Source organism: Hyaena hyaena, unplaced genomic scaffold (assembly GCF_003009895.1).
Source record: "Hyaena hyaena isolate Hyena2069 unplaced genomic scaffold, ASM300989v1 scaffold_395, whole genome shotgun sequence".
NCBI lineage: Eukaryota > Metazoa > Chordata > Mammalia > Carnivora > Hyaenidae > Hyaena > Hyaena hyaena.
In genome coordinates this window covers 967,046-984,764 of record NW_024081029.1, presented here as the reverse complement: position 1 = coordinate 984,764, position 17,719 = coordinate 967,046, and the positions used below count along the sequence as shown (strand labels likewise).

The following is a 17,719-nucleotide window of genomic DNA, read 5'->3' as shown; positions in this document are numbered from 1 at the left end:
AAATTATTTGTCCAGGAGTCTTTTCATTTCCATAATAAAAGTTTAGCACTAGAAAGCACTATACATATTTGGGTTATAATTTTATTTATTTAAATATTTATTTACTTGTTTTTGAGAGAGAGAAAGTGCTGTGCAACCAGGAGAAGGGCAGAAAGAGGAGACAGAGAATCCCAAGGAGGCTCTGTGCTGAGAGAGCACAGACTTGGGGCTCGAAATCACAAAGTGTGAGATCTTGACCGGAGCCCACATCAAGAGTCAGACGCTTAACCCATTGAGCTACTCAGGTGCCCCTAAAATAATACTTAATACAAATTTTAAAACCTGGTGTTTCAGGGGTACCTGGGTGGCTCAGCTGATTGAGCATCCAACTTTTGGTTTTGGCTCAGGTCATGATCTGAGTTTGTGGAGCTCTGTGCTGATAGTGTGGAGCCTGCTTGAAAGAGGCTTTCAAGCCTGCTTGAAAGAAAGAGCCTTTCCTCTCTTTCTCTGCCCCTTGCCCATGCTCTCTCTCTCTCTCTCAAAATAAACTTAAAAAAAAAAAAAAAAGAAAAAGAAAACTGGTGTTCCATAAGTCCTTTGCGTCCATTTACAAAACTTATTATTCTCTTTATATAATCTAGACATATATAAATCTAACCATCTTTGATATTTGGTTGTAAGCCTATTATTATATCCCTGACTGCATAGGGCATAACATTATGTCCAGAGCACAAAAAGCACTTAATGTTTGTTAGATAAATGAATAATTGTTAAAAATTAGGTTCTCTTCTCCTTTGTATCCTATTTTAATAGTGTTAAATATTGGGTGTTACTCCTGATTATAATCTGCAAGATTTCATTCTATACATTAAGATTGCTAACCCATTCAGATTTGCATATTATGGAGGATGGCTTCAGCTATTAACAAAATGAAGGCAAGAGTAAATATGGGCGAAATCCTAACATGTTCACAGGCTGTGAATCACATCGGATAAATACTGAAAGGGTGATTGACACGATCCTTGGGGTTTGCTTTAAAAATATTCCAGCAAAGAAAAAAAAAACTTTGCAGCATAGTAGTAACAGATAAAACAAGACTGAAAAGTGTTGATAATTTCGGAAATCCTGGTAGTTTATTACACTTTGAGATCTTCCTGAAGAAAAAGTTTTAAATCTTTCAGCTTTTTCTGTATTTTTAACTCTCAGAACTCTCTTTCACCTAATACTCTGTGATGGTCCTGGACTCAGGAGGAGGAAACTGCACAATCAGTCCTTTTACAAACCTCTACCTGTCCACTGATGAACACGCTAACTTATTTGAAGAGGCTTTATTTTTGCTATATACATTATCAGCAGATAAGTATCTATAGATTTCCTTTTATATGGGGGGTGGAAGGGGCACATGGGTGGCTCAGGCAGCTGAGCATGGGACTCTTGACTCCGCTCAAGTCAAGATCTCAGGGTTTGCGGGTTTGAGCCAAAGTCGGGATTGTCTGCACTGACTGCCTGGAGCCTGCTTGGGATTCTCTCTCTCTCTCTCTCTCTCTCTCTCTGCCCCTCTCTTGCTCTCTCAAAATAAATAAATAAGCTTAAAAACAAAACGAAACAAGAAAGTTGGCCTCCGCTCATATCTCAAATTTAGGGGGTACTAAACCTCCTCCAATATTATACCCAACCTCTTTATAACCAGAGTAGCACAATTCCTTCCAGAAACGGCCCTGTTGCCCCTCACGTCATGCGCTTCAGACACGGTGCAGGGGCGTCGCCAAGTTGGCGTTCCATGACTCGGCCCTTCCCAGAGCAAAGAGCCCCCCCCCCCCCCCCCCCCCCCCCCCCCCCCCCCCCCCCCCCCCCCCCCCCCCCCCCCCCCCCCCCCGCCCCCCCCCCCCCCCCCCCCCCCTCCCCCCCCCCCCGCCCCCCGGCCTCGTCCCCTTCGGGCCTCAGTTTCCAACCAAGGAAAGAACAACCCGGCGGTAGGCCCCAGGCCCTGTGGCCCCTCCTGGCCCACCAGCGGCCCCGCCCACAGGGCGGAGACCGGGCGGAGCAGTCCGCTCTCCTCCGCCTCCTGCCGACTCGCTGCTGCCCCGGGAGCCGGCGGCGCATGTGCCTGGCACCCCCTCCCCGGCCCTGGATTCCACTCCCCCTCCGCTCGCGCTGCAGCCGCAGCCGCCTCCAGGCCCCGCGCCGCCTCCGGAGTCCATGGCCGGGACGCGCTGGGTGCTCGGGGCGCTGCTCCGGGGCTGCGGCTGTAACTGCAGCAGCTGCCGGCGCACCGGCGCCGCCTGCCTGCCCTTCTACTCGGCCGCCGGGTCCTTCCCCTCGGGCGTATCGGGCCGTCGCCGCCTGCTGCTGCTGCTCGGAGCGGCCGCGGCCGCCGCCTCTCACACGCGGGGCCTCCAGACTGGGCCTGCGCCCGCCGGGAGGCTGGCGGGGCCTCCCCCCGCGGCCGCCTCCGCCGCCGCCGCGGCCGCGGCCTCTTACCCGGCCCTGCGTGCCCCTCTGCTGCCGCAGTCGCTGGCGGCGGCCGCGGGCCCGGCGCGGAGCTACGGCCAGGTAGGTGGGCGCCGCGAGGGGCCGCGCGCGGGACCCTTCCCCGGCCGCGCGCACGCGCTCCCGCGCCCCTCCGCGTGCGCCTCGCGTGCACGCCTGGGGACCCGCGGCACGCGCCGCACACCCTCCCCCCCTTACCCCCGCCCGCCCAGTCCTCCTATTGGGCCCCAGAACAAGGGACGCTCTCCCAGGCCTCGGGTTTTCTCCTTGTTTTGTTCTCTCGAGTGTCTAGTCGGTTGGGCAGTGTGTAAGTGTGGCTAGGGGTGAATGTTGAGGCCTTGTTTCCCGCCGGCCCATGGTAGGTTTTGAGAGGCTGTTGATGCCCCCAGCCCGCATCCCTGTCGCTCTCCGCCCGCTGGTCGTGAAGTTGGGAGGCTGGACGCGCGGAGGGTCGGGAGTTTGCGTGCAGTCAGAGCTCTAGGCCTAGGCGGCCCTGGTGCGTCTCGCAGCCTGCTGACGGGAAGGTTCACGCACAGTTACGTGGGCTGGGTCCTTGGGGGAAGGAGCCTCGTCGCCAGCGCTCCCCTCTCCCTCGTGTCCCCGGGGAAAGGCGGGCCGCCCCAGTTTACTGAAGGTCACCTCTGCACTTCACCTCCTCTAGCAGAAGGTCCTTTGGGACCATGGGTCGCTGCCGACGGGGAGGACGGTGTGGAGACGGAGGTAGTGGGGGAGGGGGCCTGGAAGAGGGGACGACTTGGGGACCCAGGAGTGTGTTTTCTTCTTTAAAGTCAGTGTGTGCCCTTTAAGAACTCAGATTGCAAATGTTTTGTGCCTTTTAGGAAGCTTTTCTTTTCTGCTTGTTACGTGGCGTCTGGGAGATATCAGCACACGTTTTGACTACCCACTCCTGATATCTTGGATCATATTTATCTTAATTCAGTTTGTGCTTCTCCTTGAACTTAGGGAAATTGGGAGGCTGATCAGCATGGCTTCTGTCTGCCAGTGGCTGAGCTAATGGATTTGAATCCTGGCCCAGTACTTTGTGCTGTCCTTTTCGTAAAAGCTTGTGATGCTTGTGGAATTCTGGGAAAATGGGGAATGTTGCCTTTATTAAAAAACACAAACTATCTCTAATAAGCCTTTGCCAGCTGGCTACTCTGTTGATTATTTTGTCTGTGAAATTGTACTATCTGTTGAGCCTCTACTAGTGTTACACACTGTGCTTACTTTTTATCATTTACTTCTTAAAATTATATGTAAGTCTTCATGAAAATGAAGAGAACGTACAGAGTGAAGTATCTATCTCCTTAGCCTGATAGAGTGCAAGTCACTTGGCTTAAAGCCTGAGTTGTCTTTCCACATTGATAATTGTGCTTGTTGGATTTTTATTAAATATGTAAAAGACTGCTGGAGGTTTACATTTATCATTACTCCTTCCATTTAGACTTAAGTCTTAATGTAAACCGTGGGATGGTGCAAAGGAACCTATTTCCTTAGGCCAGTAGAGTGCAAGTCTTAAAATTTCAGTTGTTGTTCCTGGTTATGGCTGTAGTGCTTATTGGAATCTTACTAAATGCCAATTTTTGCCTAGTCTTGTAAAATTAGAGTTCTTCAGATATGTCTCAGGCTTCTGTCACCTTATACTATTGCTGTCACCTTTTATGATCTTTCCCTTATTCATTTGGTTGGACTTACCATATGACAGATTAATCTTTGCAGGCCTTGTTGTTTTACACAGCCCAAAATATCTTTTATTAAACTCCTCTTTGCCTACCAAGGTAAGGGAACACATTGAGCTTGACACTCAAGTCCCTCTGCTCCATGGTACCAAATTCCTTTTGCCAGCTCATCTTCTTTGGCTCCTAATTGTCTCTTGCAGTTTAGCCAAATGGGATTATTGCTGTTGTGCAAATGAACTTTTGTTCATACTGCTTCTTCCCCTCATCTCTCAAACTGGGATGCCCTATCTTTTATATATTGCTGTCAAAGTTCTGTCCTTCCTTAAAGGCCCATCTTATATAATGTCTTGGTTCTTCTGTTAATGCTCTGTTTTGAATTCCCGTAGTAATCTTACATCTTAATTATAGCACTTAAAGAATTTTATCTTTTAATGCTTGTCTTAGTTTAGATGGTAAGCTTTTTGAGATGAGGGCCTAATATGGCACATGGTGAGTAGGAGGCACTTGTATTTGTCACATTGAAGGGACTCTTCTTGTCCTGCCTTAACTAAAATACTATTATTAGGTGTAATTTGGGGCTGATGAATTTAAAATCAAGCCCTGAATACAATTTATTTCCTGCCAAATCACTGGGATATACCTGCATGTTGCTTTAGAGTGTACAATTTAAGCCAAAATAGGATGAGTTAGGTTTGGGAAGTTTGTTCTTTGCCTCTGGAATAGTAACCATCTCCTAAGAATACCATTCAGAGTGTTAGTTTGCAGGAATAAACATTTTCTAAGTAGGCTGTCAAAGTTAAGTAGTTTTACATTTTTCTGTTCTTCTTGGAAGGAGTCCAAAACGACCTACCTGGAAGACCTTCCACCTCTCCCTGAGTATGAATTGGCTTCGTCCAAGTTAGGAGAAGAAGTGGATGATGTTTATCTCATTCGAGCTCAAGGATTGCCATGGTCGTGCACTATAGAAGATGTGGTTAACTTTTTCTCAGGTATACTTTACATATGTTTGAAATATGTAATTTTGTCTGAGTAAAAGGTAGTCTCACAGAAACCAATTTAAGCTATGCTATAGACATCTTACTTGGTATTTGGGAATTGTTTAGTTATGACTGGTTTCATATGCATACCAAGGGACACTGTGTGTACCATTTGTGGCATATGCCAGGTTCAAAGACTTTAAATGCAACTAAAAAATGTAGTGTTAAAACTTCATGGTAGAAACCAGTCTTCTTTCAAGTTCAAAAAGCAAAACCTGTTAAGAGTAGCTCTCTATGTAACATATACATTTAGAATGCAAGATCACTTAGTGTCAAGTGATACAATTTCCTTTATAACATTTTTGGAATATTTACATACCTACAATTAGTTTTTAAGTTCTGTACCTGACTGTGATTTTTAATTTTCCTCTTAAAAGACTTTTAGAAGATAGCACCTTAAATTTTATAAAATCATAAAGTAATATATTGAGTACCTTAATGTGCATACCATTGTGTGGGTCAAGTAGTTTATGAAGCCACTTACATCTTCAACTGGTATGCAGTGTGGGTATCTTTTCCTTGGTAATGAAAAGGGGGTAGAATTCAATTATGGTAACAACATTATTCTTACAGGATTTATTTTAGAGTTCTTACAGTCATCATTGTAACAAAAGAAAATACTTATATATAATCCTAATCATATTTTAATTCCTTAAGTGATTTGAAACTGATTGTAGAAGCATGGGAAGTACATCGTATGTTCTGTGTTGAGCCTGTTTGCTGTTGTAGTTATCAGGAGATCATAAGCTTCTGTGCTAAGGTTTGCTGTCTTTCAAGTAGAACATCTTGACATCCACCTCATTAGCATTTGGACCCTTTCAGTGATGGGGGTTTCTGTAAGGAATACAATAGGCATTTTGGTTCATGCTTTAACTGTTTTGTTGTTGGAGTTGGAAGATTGCATTCTAGTAACTTGTATAATTGAGCTGAACGTTTGATTTCTGGTTTTGATTTTACTCATACTTTTAGACTGCAGAATCCGCAATGGTGAGAATGGAATACACTTCCTCTTAAATAGAGATGGGAAACGAAGGGGTGATGCCTTAATTGAAATGGAGTCAGAGCAGGATGTGCAAAAAGCCTTAGAAAAGCATCGCATGTACATGGGACAGCGATATGTGGAAGGTACGTGAAGTCACATTCTGGCTTTTTGCGATCAGTACTATATTGTCTAAGGCAGTTCATTTGATCCTTAGCAGTAATGAAGTAGTTAGGTGTTAGGAATACACCCTTTTACAGGCTGTGAAAATGAAGCACACAGATAAACTCAGTTTCTTATTTATAAAATGAGGATGTTGATACAAGTTTACCTCACAAGTTGGGATGTTTAAATAAGTTACAGCTGGCACACAGTAAATAGTCAATAAATATCATTTGTTATTTTAAAATTCTTGGGTAACTCACCAGGTGTGATGTCTTAAAATGTCTTCCTTTGTTATGTAAATTTGTGTACTTTTTGTGCTTTTATATTGCAGTTTATGAGATAAACAATGAAGATGTGGACGCCTTAATGAAGAGCCTGCAGGTCAAATCTTCACCTGCGGTAAATGATGGAGTGGTTCGTTTGAGAGGACTTCCTTATAGTTGCAATGAGAAAGACATTGTCGACTTCTTTGCAGGTGCTTTTCAGTTATATCATGTTTATGAGTTATATCCTGTTTATATTAGTAGATCAGTTATATCATGTTCAGGCCTCATTTTTTCCCCTGTTGTTCTCTTTTATATCTTAGATGGACCTTTTCTCCTAGGTAACTGCATGCAGTTATATTTGGTTCTTTAGGGGAGAACTCTTCACACAGATTACCAGTGTTTATGGATTATATAAATGTTTTGACCTGTCGTGCTGATTTTTGGTAGATGCCACATTTCAAAATTATTTCATGTAGGTTTCTTTTACTGTTGAGGAAGGTGATCTTTCATAAGAGTGGCTGTATTTGTCTAGACAGTAACAATTTATATGGCTTAAAAACATTATCATCTGATTTTTAGCTGTAAAAAAAAGTACCATTAGTAGTGATGTTAGTCTAAATTCTTGTTTCCCCTACTACCTAATTAATAGCAAAAAAAAAAAAAGAAAAAAGATTGTGGGTTTTATTTTTTTATGTTTTATTTATCTCTGAGAGAGAGAGAGACAGTGTGAGCAGGGGAGGGTCAGAGAGAGAGGGAGACACAGAATCTGAAACAGGCTCCAGGCTCTTAGCTATCAGCACAGAGCCCGAGGTGGGGCTTGAACCCATGAACCATGAGATCATGACCTGAGCCAAAGTCGGATGCTTAACTGACTGAGCCACCCAGGCGCCCCAAGATTGTGTGTTTTAGACTGACTGTATGGGTCCTAAACATTCTGGAAATACAGATATGTAGGTGTTCCTAGCTTTGGCTGCATTATAATTTTCTTTCCGTTAGGCATGTATCCAGCTTAGAGACACTAGCAAAACAGACCTAAAATTTTCATAATAAAATTTTAAAAACTAGTAGCATGTGAATGAATGTGTTAGTTCTAAGGATAAAAAAGGCTCCTAGCATTAATTTGTAATAATTTTTTGGTGTCCTAGGACTGAATATAGTAGACATCACCTTTGTCATGGATTACAGAGGGAGAAGAAAAACAGGAGAAGCCTATGTGCAGTTTGAAGAGCCAGAAATGGCCAACCAAGCCCTCTTGAAACACAGAGAAGAAATTGGAAACCGGTGAGTGAAGCAGATTCTAATAATGTGGAAGTACCATACGTTGGTTTATTTTGATGAATGCACTGTGATACAGCTAAAATTATCTAAACACGGCAAAGTAGAGAGTAGCATGATGACCTATCAAGTGCCCAGCACTTAGGATTACAAATTATTAACATTTATTATATTTGCTGTACCTATTTTTCAGTAAGGTTGTTTAAAAAACATTTTCCTATGGGATACTAATACTATTACATCAGCAAAATTAGCAATAATTTATTATCTAATGCCAGTCCATAATCACTTTCCCAGTTGTATCAAAAATGTCTTTTAAAGTTGGATTTGTTTGTGGTACCAGAATCTAGATGGGGTCCACACAGTGCATTTTGGTTATTATGTCTCCAGTTCTCTTAAACTAGAGCAACTCCCCTTCTCCTTTTTTTAATTCCCTTCCTCATTTTAAATGCAATTGACTTGAAGAAACCCAATCAGTCATCCTGTACAGTGTTTCATGTCTTATTGCTTCTTCATGGTGCCACTAGTTCCTTTGTATCCTCTCTTATTTCCTGAAAACTGGAAGATAAAGCTGAAGTCTTGATTTAGGTTAACATTTTGATATGGATACAATATAGGTGTTGCTATATACTGCTTATCACATATTAGGATGCGTATGATGGATAGGTTCATTTGTGTCAAATTGGGAGGAGTACTCAAAAGTATCAAATTTTGGATTGTCATTTTGCTGCTTTCTGGCTGTTTTATTTGGCTCCTTCGGAGTTTAAAAAAAAATGAAAAGCCATTTTAAAGCTGTGTATTTCAGGATCAATGTGTAGAATTGATTCAAAGGTCTTTATTGAATTTTTTAAATAAAAATGTTTATGCAAAATGTACCCTTTACCCTCATTTTCTTTCAGTAGTTTTCATGTTTTCTTATATATTTAGAACAAACACATCAGTGTTTTTATGTGGGAATGTTATGGCAGTGTATAAATCTCTTCACTAAATTAAGAAGTGGTGCCTATCTAATCTTTATGGATCTGTAAATACAAATGATTTTTGCAGTTCAAGCTTAATAACTTAATTTGGAAAAGCAGTGTTGAAAAAAACAAACAAAACAAAGTTGGTTCCAGAATCTTGGATTTAATAGATAATCCCACTGGCAAGCAGATAGCAAATCAGAATTGACATTTAGTTCATGAATTTTCATTGGTATCTTGGTGAAGTTCTGGGGGAAGTTAACTCCTCATATACTGTGATTTTTTTTTTTAAAAAATTCTATTTGGAGAGAGAGCATGTGATTGGAGGAGGGGCAGAGAAAGAGGGAGAGAGAATCCCAAGCAGGCTCCATGGTTAGTGCAGAGCCCAACATGGGATTCATTCACACGACCATGAGATCATGACCTGAGCCAGAATCAAGAGTTGGACACTTAACCAGCTGAGTCACCCAGATGCTCCTGATTTTTAATATCTTATACAGATATCATTAACTTTCACAGAATTGACTTGTGAGGCTTCAAGAGATTGATAACCAAGTATAAAAAACAAAACCTTTCTTACCAGATTGTTTTTATACACACAATTAATCTTTGCATCGTTGTCCTCATGAAGCAAGACAGAATAGAAAATACTGTTAAGGGCTGCCTGGGTAGCTCAGTCGTTTAAGTATCTGACTTCAGCTCAGGTCATGATCTCAGGGTTCATGAGTTCAAGCCCTGCATCCGGCTCTGGGCTTGACAGCTCAGAGCCTGGAGCCTGCTTCAGAAGCTGTGTCTTCCTCTCTCTACCCCTCCCCCACTCATGCTTTGTCTTTCTCTGTCTCAAAAATAAAATAAACAATAAATAAGTAAAATAAAAAATAAATGTTAAAAAATGTTTTGAAAAGAAAATACTTTTAAAATGTATATGAAGAAAACTATTATCTTGGGCAGGGATGTGAGGGAGATAAAATCAGTGACCTGCTCTGTTGAGAGTACTTTTCATGTGCTGATATCTATATCTTATCTTACTTTTCCCCCATTACTTGTGTTTTGTAAGGCCCTTGTGTTGGAAATATTATATATGCATGTTATATTTTAAATGAGTTCGCTATAAAGTTACTTTGCATTGCTTGTGCCTGTTTACTTTTGCTTTGACATAGATATATAGAGATATTTCCAAGCAGAAGGAATGAAGTCCGAACACATGTTGGTTCTCATAAGGGAAAGAAAACGACATCTCCTACTGCTAAGTATATAACTGAGCCAGAAATGGTCTTTGAAGAACATGAAGTAAATGAGGATATTCGACCCATGACAGCTTTTGAAAGTGAGAAGGAAATAGGTAAGGACCTATATCTTGTTGAGGCTTACTGGATCTATTTTGTGATATTAAAATATTCTTTATGTCCATCTCGTATGAAATTATTTGATTAGAGGACCAGGGAATTGAGTTGAAGATTTGTCTTTTGAGTGTTGTGTATACTTTGAATATACGAAGAAGGGTTTATTATTTCATAAAGTTTTTTTTATTTAGTCATTTTTGTAGATTCTGTATAAAAAGTTGGGTGGCACAAATATAATCAAAGGAAGTAAAATGTCAACACTTACAGGTGAGCAGTGCCTGGATGGCTCAGTCAGTTAAGTGTCTGACTCTTGGGAATTGGCTCAGGTCATGATCTTACGGTTTGTGAATTCGAGCCCTGTGTTGAGCTCTGTGCTGGTAGCATGGAACCTGCTTGACATTCTCTCTCTCCCTCTCTCTTTGGCCCCCCACCGCTCATGCTCTCTCAAATGAAATAAACTTAAATAAACAAAGATGAGAGCCGGAATGTTGACTGAAGTAAGGAGTTTTGTTTGCTTCTATATTTCATTATTCCTCTGATTCCTAACTAAGCAACATTGAAGTTTGATAAATCCTTTTTAAACTGGTGCTATGGGATTATCCCGTTACTATATATATATATATATATATATACACATTTATATATATGTTTTTTAATATATTAATTATATAATATAATTAATTATATAATTAAATATATATATATGTTTTTTAAGTGCCTATAACCCAGAAAATTTCTGTTGCTTTTATTTCTTCATTCATAATCATTTTCCTTTTCTTTGATCTTAAAAGAAAGATCTGCTTTGGTCTGGGAGGGTTGTTTGTTTTGTTTGTAATCTTGTAGTAGTTTGAGGCCCTGTATCTTTGCACTAAATTTTCGTGGGGGGTTCAGGTGGTATTTGTTAAGTGGCACACAATTCAGATTATTTTTGCTTTTAAGATTAAAGCCCTTCCTGGCACTTTGGTTGCTCAGTCAGTTAGGCATCCAACCTCAGCTCAGGTCATGATATCGCAGTTCCTGAGTTGTAGCCTCTCTTCTGGCTCTCTGCGATCAGCACAGAGCCCACTTTAGATCCTCTGTCCCTCTCTCTCAAAAAATAAAAATTTGAAAAAAATTGAAAAAATAAAAGTAAAGCCCTTCCTTACTGGTTCAAGAAGAATTGAAGATTTTGACATAAAGATTATACCTAATTATAATCCGTTAATAACCCTGGAAGCTTTTATGTTCCTGATGGTGCTTTTTGTTCCACTTCTCAGAATTGCCTAAGGAGATGTCCGAAAAGCTTCCAGAGGCTGTTGATTTTGGAACTACATCTTCACTACATTTTGTCCACATGAGAGGATTGCCTTTCCAAGCTAATGCTCAAGACATTATAAACGTGTGTGGCAGTAAGATATCCAATCTCAATAGGTTTGAACAAAAGTTCTAAAATTGAACTCTTATTAATTTGGGAAAGATGAAGAAAATACCATATTTCTGAACTATCTTTGGACAGTAGGATGGCATCTCCATTGTTGTAGAGGAACAACAAACACAAAAATACAAGAAACAAATAAAAAAAAACATAAGAAAGTTTGTTTTTTCTCCAAATTGGTTCAGCTTATTCATTTTTGAGTTTAGGAAGCTGAAACTCAGAGGAAATTTGTCACAGGGCAGTTGTATACTAAACTAGAATCCAGTGCTCCTATGCTTAGAACCGTAGGCTTCTTCAGGATTCCCTATGTTTTTGGGAAAAGGAATTTTAATACTTTTATAATAGGTATTATATGAAAAGAAAGGGAAACCACAGTAGCCATATTGATGTCATGAACTTGAGAGGGCATATACTTAAGGTAGGTCCCAACCTAGTCTTCAATTAGTAATGGGGCCTCAAAGTTGTCTTTCTTTGTTATTTAAAAAAGCGTGATAGGAATCATATCTTTAACCAGATGGAGGTTGCACAATCTCATTAAAACATTACATTTGTATTGCTTTGGTTTGATGATCACCACTCAGTGTGGTAGTGATTTATGTAGTCCTGGTTTAAAAAAAACCGATTCACAGGTACATGTCTGATGAAAACATGGTAAAAACGACTTACTTAGAAATGAAGTATATTTGATGGATGCTCTTTAGAAACAGGGAAGGACAAATGTGAGAGGACTAATAAAAGTAGTCCTGGATGGCATTAAAAAGTTTGAGAATTCTTTGTATAGTAAGTATACTTATAGTTTGAATTTTCAGTGAACAGAAATTTGAAATGTAACCTTGAGTTCCAAGAGGATCGGAAAAGCCAGAAGAGAGGAGATGTGTCACTGCTTTGTTGCCAAAGGAGATTTCCTAAAAACAAATTTGTTGAATGTAAGAATCAGTCTGAAAGAAAAATGCAGAACCATAAGGCTTCTAGAAATCCGGCGTCCTACCATTATGTTCCTTTTAGCTTCTTTTCTTTGTTGTTTAGTTTTTTGCTCCGCTGAAGCCTGTTAGGATCACCATGGAATACAGTTCCAATGGGAAGGCCACAGGAGAAGCAGATGTGCACTTCGATACCCATGAGGATGCTGTTGCAGCTATGCTCAAGGATCGGTCTCACGTTCGTAAGTGCTGCCCATGATTTCCATTGTCTTTTTGGATGTCTGTCTTTGCATACAAATGCCTTTCTGTGTTTTGGAGTTTACCTAGACTTTTTCCTGGGGAAAACTTGCTCTGTTACTACTACTAAATTAAATGTAAAAAGGACAAAACACTATATTGTAATGAGAAGCATTTGTTTGATAAGTCTGCATATTTCTGTACAGAGTTAGGTAGGATTTTTTTTTTGCTTGTTTTTTTAAATGTTTTTGTTTTTAATTAGGAAAACTAATGGACAAAGTGTGAGTTGCTGTCTTAACTTTGAGGAAATGGCTACAGTATTATTTCTCCCTTTTTAAACAATTTTTATTTTTTTTAAGTTTATTTATTTTGAGAGAGAAAGCACAAGTTGGGGAGGGGCAGAGAGGGAGAGGGAGAGAATGCCAAGCAGGCTCCATACTGTCAGCACGGAGCCTTACGGGGGCCTGGAACCCATGAGCCCCTGAACTTATGACTTCCGCCAAAGTCTGACACTTAAGTGACTAAGCCACCCAGACGCCCCTCCCTTTCAGTTTCTTAAAAATGAATCTTTTTTTTTTTGTCATTCTCAGACCATAGGTATATTGAATTGTTCCTGAATTCATGTCCAAAGGGAAAATAAGACTTCCAGGGACTCCAGATAATAAGGTAACTTTGAAAGGTACAATTGTGGGAATTATTTTTAGTTGATAAATTAAACATTAACTCACTACTTTATAATATGGTGGAAACCAGTCTTTTTTTTTTTTTTTTTTTTTTAAATAAAGACCAAACTAATCATGATATTGAAGCATCAAAAAGAATCTTTTGGCATCATTCCCAATATTCATGATCCTATGTGCCTGAAAATAATTTTTACCTTTAACACCTGTAAATTATGCTGAAAATGCGCTTACATTAGCTTTTCTTCCTATAAAATCTAAACACTTTTTCTCCATTTCTAAGATACTAAGATGTTTAAAATAGTACTTCTGAAATAGGGTCTATCATTGTTACGTACACTTAATGTACCACTGTCTCTTTTCCTAAAAAAGTGTTATAAAATGGTTGTCCTAAGAAGTACATGATTCCATAGAATTAACTTAACCTATGACACATCTAAATGATGTTCCCTCCTTTGACTAAATGTTATGTAGTATCTTCTATTTCCCCCTAAAATTTTTTAATGTACTATAATCATTTTTCTGTAGATAGTGGTACATTTGAGACTGTTAACTGGAATGATTTCTTGGAAATAGATGGGGCATTTCTTTACTATAGTTGTCATAGGCTATTTTTGGATATTAAGTCCCATAATCTTGTGATGTTAAATATTAGTAAAATCCATATAAAATATATTTTGTGCTCAAGTCTCAAAATCTACTGTCTTCATACCAGGCTGTAAACAATAATGCCTAATAATTTTCCTTATCCTTAACTTAATGGATTTGTCACCAAATGGACTTGCACCAAAACAGAAAGACAAGTATTGAATTTATAATATGGCAATGCTTTTTTTTCCCCCGACACTTTTTCATTTTGAGTAAATGTGGACCATTTTTTGTTTTATTTTCAGGATGAAGCAGGAAGCATTTCATTTGCACATCTTTTCTGGGCGTGGAATATACAGTTCCAGTTTTGTAGCAACAACTGCTAGAGAAAGGATTTGGGGGTTTTGGGTTAATTGCTTATAAGACAAATTACATAGTGGACTGTTTAGAAAGGAAAAGGAAAGATTCAGTTTGGAGTTATGAAATAAACCACAAATTTAAATTTTTGTTTAATCTGTTCAGGATCTGATTTAAAAATCTAGTTTTTATTTTATATGATGAAACAGTTTGTTTTCATGGAAGATGTATTACCCAGTGTAAAGACTACATATTTTTATTCAGCATTGTCTTTGAAAATCTTCCTCCCATCTTGCAAATGATCTGTTTGAGGTTTTGTCTTTCCGCCTATGAATTAAGAGCTCTGTTTGTAAAACTTCTCGGGAATGAAATACTGATTTATTTTAACCAAATACTCACCAAAGCAAGGAAGGGTTTCAGACCTTTGAACCATTATGGTTTGGCAGAGTAGTTTTAATTTTATGTGTATTAGATTACTTAGGTAGGGATAGAAATTTAAAAGAAAGAATCAAAACAAAAATAAGTACCACAGGTTAGCGAGTGTAAATGACAATAATTTGGCAGTTTTAGGTCTCTAGAAATGTTTTGCCTTTCTACGCCTTGTGCTGAGGCATTTGACATTGGTGCCTGTAATACTTAAGGAGAGAATTCTAGTCTCGACTTAAATCTCACTGAACACCCACCCCCAACTTTTATTGATTTTGGGTAAACCGTAGGGTGTGTGTTAATCTCAAAACTGTGAAGTGACATGTCAGAACAGTCCCAACTGGTAAAGACATTTATGGCTTCACTTGAGTTTAAACCAGCTCCCAAGAGAAAAGAATCTGTCTCATTCGCTTTTTCAGTGGGATAGCATATCCCATATTTTAGAACAAGTAGGGGTGCCTTGCTTAAATAAAAATAACATTTAATGTATAATTGTGTGAAGGGTTTATGGATAAAGCTGTACTTCTGTCACATTGTGACAATACCTTCTGCTTAATATTAAACAGCTTGTTATTTAAATATTGGATCAAAATGGCTGGCTTCAAAATGTAGTTATTAATAAACTAACTTTCTGTGCACCTGTGTAGGAGAATCAAAGTCCTGTATACTTTCTTTGCCTTGTACCTGTTCTCAGGGTGATGACTGCCACATAGTTACCAGGAGATACGATTCTAGTTCTTAAAATTGAATTAGCCCAGATTTCTGAGAGGTGATACCTGGAGGAGAGATGACGTCTTCTCTCACTTAATACATAACCATCTTTGATTACCAGCTAAGATTCAAAATCACTGTACTGTAAGTAGTCAATAAATGAAGGCTTGTTTCAGGCTGCAGATTACCTAAGAGTATTTATTTTGGACTGTGTGTACCAACCAAATATATTTTCACTACATCATGTCCTGGTATAGTAGAAGAAGAAATTGTAGATTTCGTTTGTGTTTTTATCATCCTATACGAGCATGAATTAACCATCTTAACATCTTCAGTATTATTACTTAAATAGAAATGTGTTTTCACATGCAGTTGAGTGTATGAAGCTATCAGAACTGGTGTTTGTAGCGGAATGATCTATTAGAATATGATCTTTTCTCTCTCTGTTTAGCAGTAGGTGTCGCCTTGAAAAAAATCTATAGGGACTGTTGGGATTGGGGCTGGTGAGAAATTAATTCACTTGCGAATAATTCAAAGCCAGTGAATTTGATTTGCATATCTCTAGGAAAAGAATGGAGCAAAGCTTACATGGTGGGTAAGCATGAAGCGGTATATCTTCCCACACTAGTGACTGAGTACTCAGTACAAAAGGTGGCCATTCTTGGGAAGTCATTCTGTAAATTCAGATGCTTTACTCCTTTAGTAGGTGATACCTTACAATTTAGGCTAGTAAATGAATGATTGCCGAGAGGGCAAATGTGGTTACTGGAAGGGGAAGAAAAGCACATAATAGATTAAAAGTAACCTTTTATGTACATCCAGTCAAAAGACATATTTCTCTCTCCTGAACTTTGACAAAACTGGATTGTATATTATCATTAGCTGTTGAAAGAAGTAATGACAGTGAATTTTTGCCCTTCTGTTAGGGTCCTTTTGTGTCTTTATAATCTCTTTTGTGGTAAAGCTATAAAAAGTAGTTTAGAAATGGCCAGGTTGCCCATCCTGCTTTGGCTAGCTACTAGAATTGCAGGAGAGACTTCTAAGTAGCATGTAGACACCCAGGAGGAGATGGCTGAAGACAGATCTGATTGATACACCCACTGATATCAGAGAATGAAGCAGAGCCAAAGTGCCCCTCTGTCTGGTCGAATCAGGCTTCTGCAAGGTGGGAAAGGATACCTGAGTCCACTGTGGAGTGGAAGGCTCTGTGGCATGGGGAGGAGGAAGCAGGAGAAGGCCGCTTACAGCCACATGCCGTTTTGAGGCAGTGGCCCTGTGTATTATTAATCAACATGCCCTTTTGGCATCTTCTGATTCCCTTAGCAGATTCTCACTTGGAGAGTTGTCTTTGAGTTACATCCTATTCACTTTATAATTTAAAACATTCCATTGTTCTAAGAGTTTCCCCTAAATTATGTGACAGGGTTCACATTCAATTGGCAGGACCTTATTATAAAGTAGAATGGTTTATCTGAGCAGTAAAGTAGAGGCAGGCCTAAGTTCCAGGGGTCTTGAAAAAAAAAAATTGCTGTTATGTAGTAAGAATACATTTTCCCTCAATTCAGCAGATTAGAAAAGAATCTCTGAAGTTTGTAGGAAGGGAATAAAGCTGCTATAAACATTCATGTGTAGGTTTTTGTGTGTACATAAGATTTCAGCTCACTTGGGTAAATACCAAGGAGGACGATTGCTGGATCATATGGTGAGACTATGTTTAGGTTTGTGAGAAACTGCCAAACTCTTCCTAGGTGGCGGTGTCGTTTTGCATTCCCACTAGCAACGAATGTGAGTTCCGCAGCAGTTCCTTCTCAGCGTTTGGTGTTGTCATTGCTTTGGCTATGAGCTATTCCAATAGGTGTTTACTGGTTATCTTGTTGTAGTCTGCAACTCCTAATGACCTGCGACGGTCAGCATCTTTAGATGTATCTATTTGCATCTTCATACTGCCTTTGGTGGGATGTCTGTTCAGATCTTCTGCCTAGTTTTTTAGTTAGGTGGTTTTCTTACCGAATTTTAGGACCAGGATATAGAAAGGTTTAGTTTGGTTCTTAAATCTGTATGATATGAAAATAAATGGTGGGGTAATTGTAAATTATTTATATTTTATTTTGTGAGTGAAATAGAATTCCAGCGATATGAAAGGGTACACAGTGAAGTCTCCCTCCCATCCGGTTCTTCAGCCACATAGATCCCCTTCTCAGGCAACCCTGC

General features: G+C 39.7%; 1 protein-coding gene across 2 annotated transcripts; it reads left to right on the top strand.

Annotated features, from left to right (window-relative positions):
* The first annotated feature begins 2,098 nt into the window (after nucleotides 1-2,098).
* Nucleotides 2,099-15,695, top strand: GRSF1 (G-rich RNA sequence binding factor 1). Of its 2 annotated transcripts, none has more exons than XM_039251784.1 (10): nucleotides 2,099-2,532; nucleotides 4,981-5,137; nucleotides 6,155-6,310; nucleotides 6,661-6,804; nucleotides 7,741-7,876; nucleotides 9,993-10,174; nucleotides 11,432-11,553; nucleotides 12,616-12,751; nucleotides 13,337-13,412; nucleotides 14,320-15,695. In XM_039251784.1, exons 1-9 carry the CDS (start codon nucleotides 2,179-2,181, stop codon nucleotides 13,384-13,386), a joined length of 1,437 nt encoding a protein of 478 aa, XP_039107715.1. In that variant the 5' UTR covers nucleotides 2,099-2,178; the 3' UTR covers nucleotides 13,387-13,412; nucleotides 14,320-15,695. The 2 variants fall into 2 exon arrangements, with proteins under 2 accessions (XP_039107715.1, XP_039107716.1); XM_039251785.1 differs by lacking the exon at nucleotides 2,099-2,532 and adding an exon at nucleotides 2,726-2,827.
* Nucleotides 15,696-17,719: the final 2,024 nt, after the last annotated feature.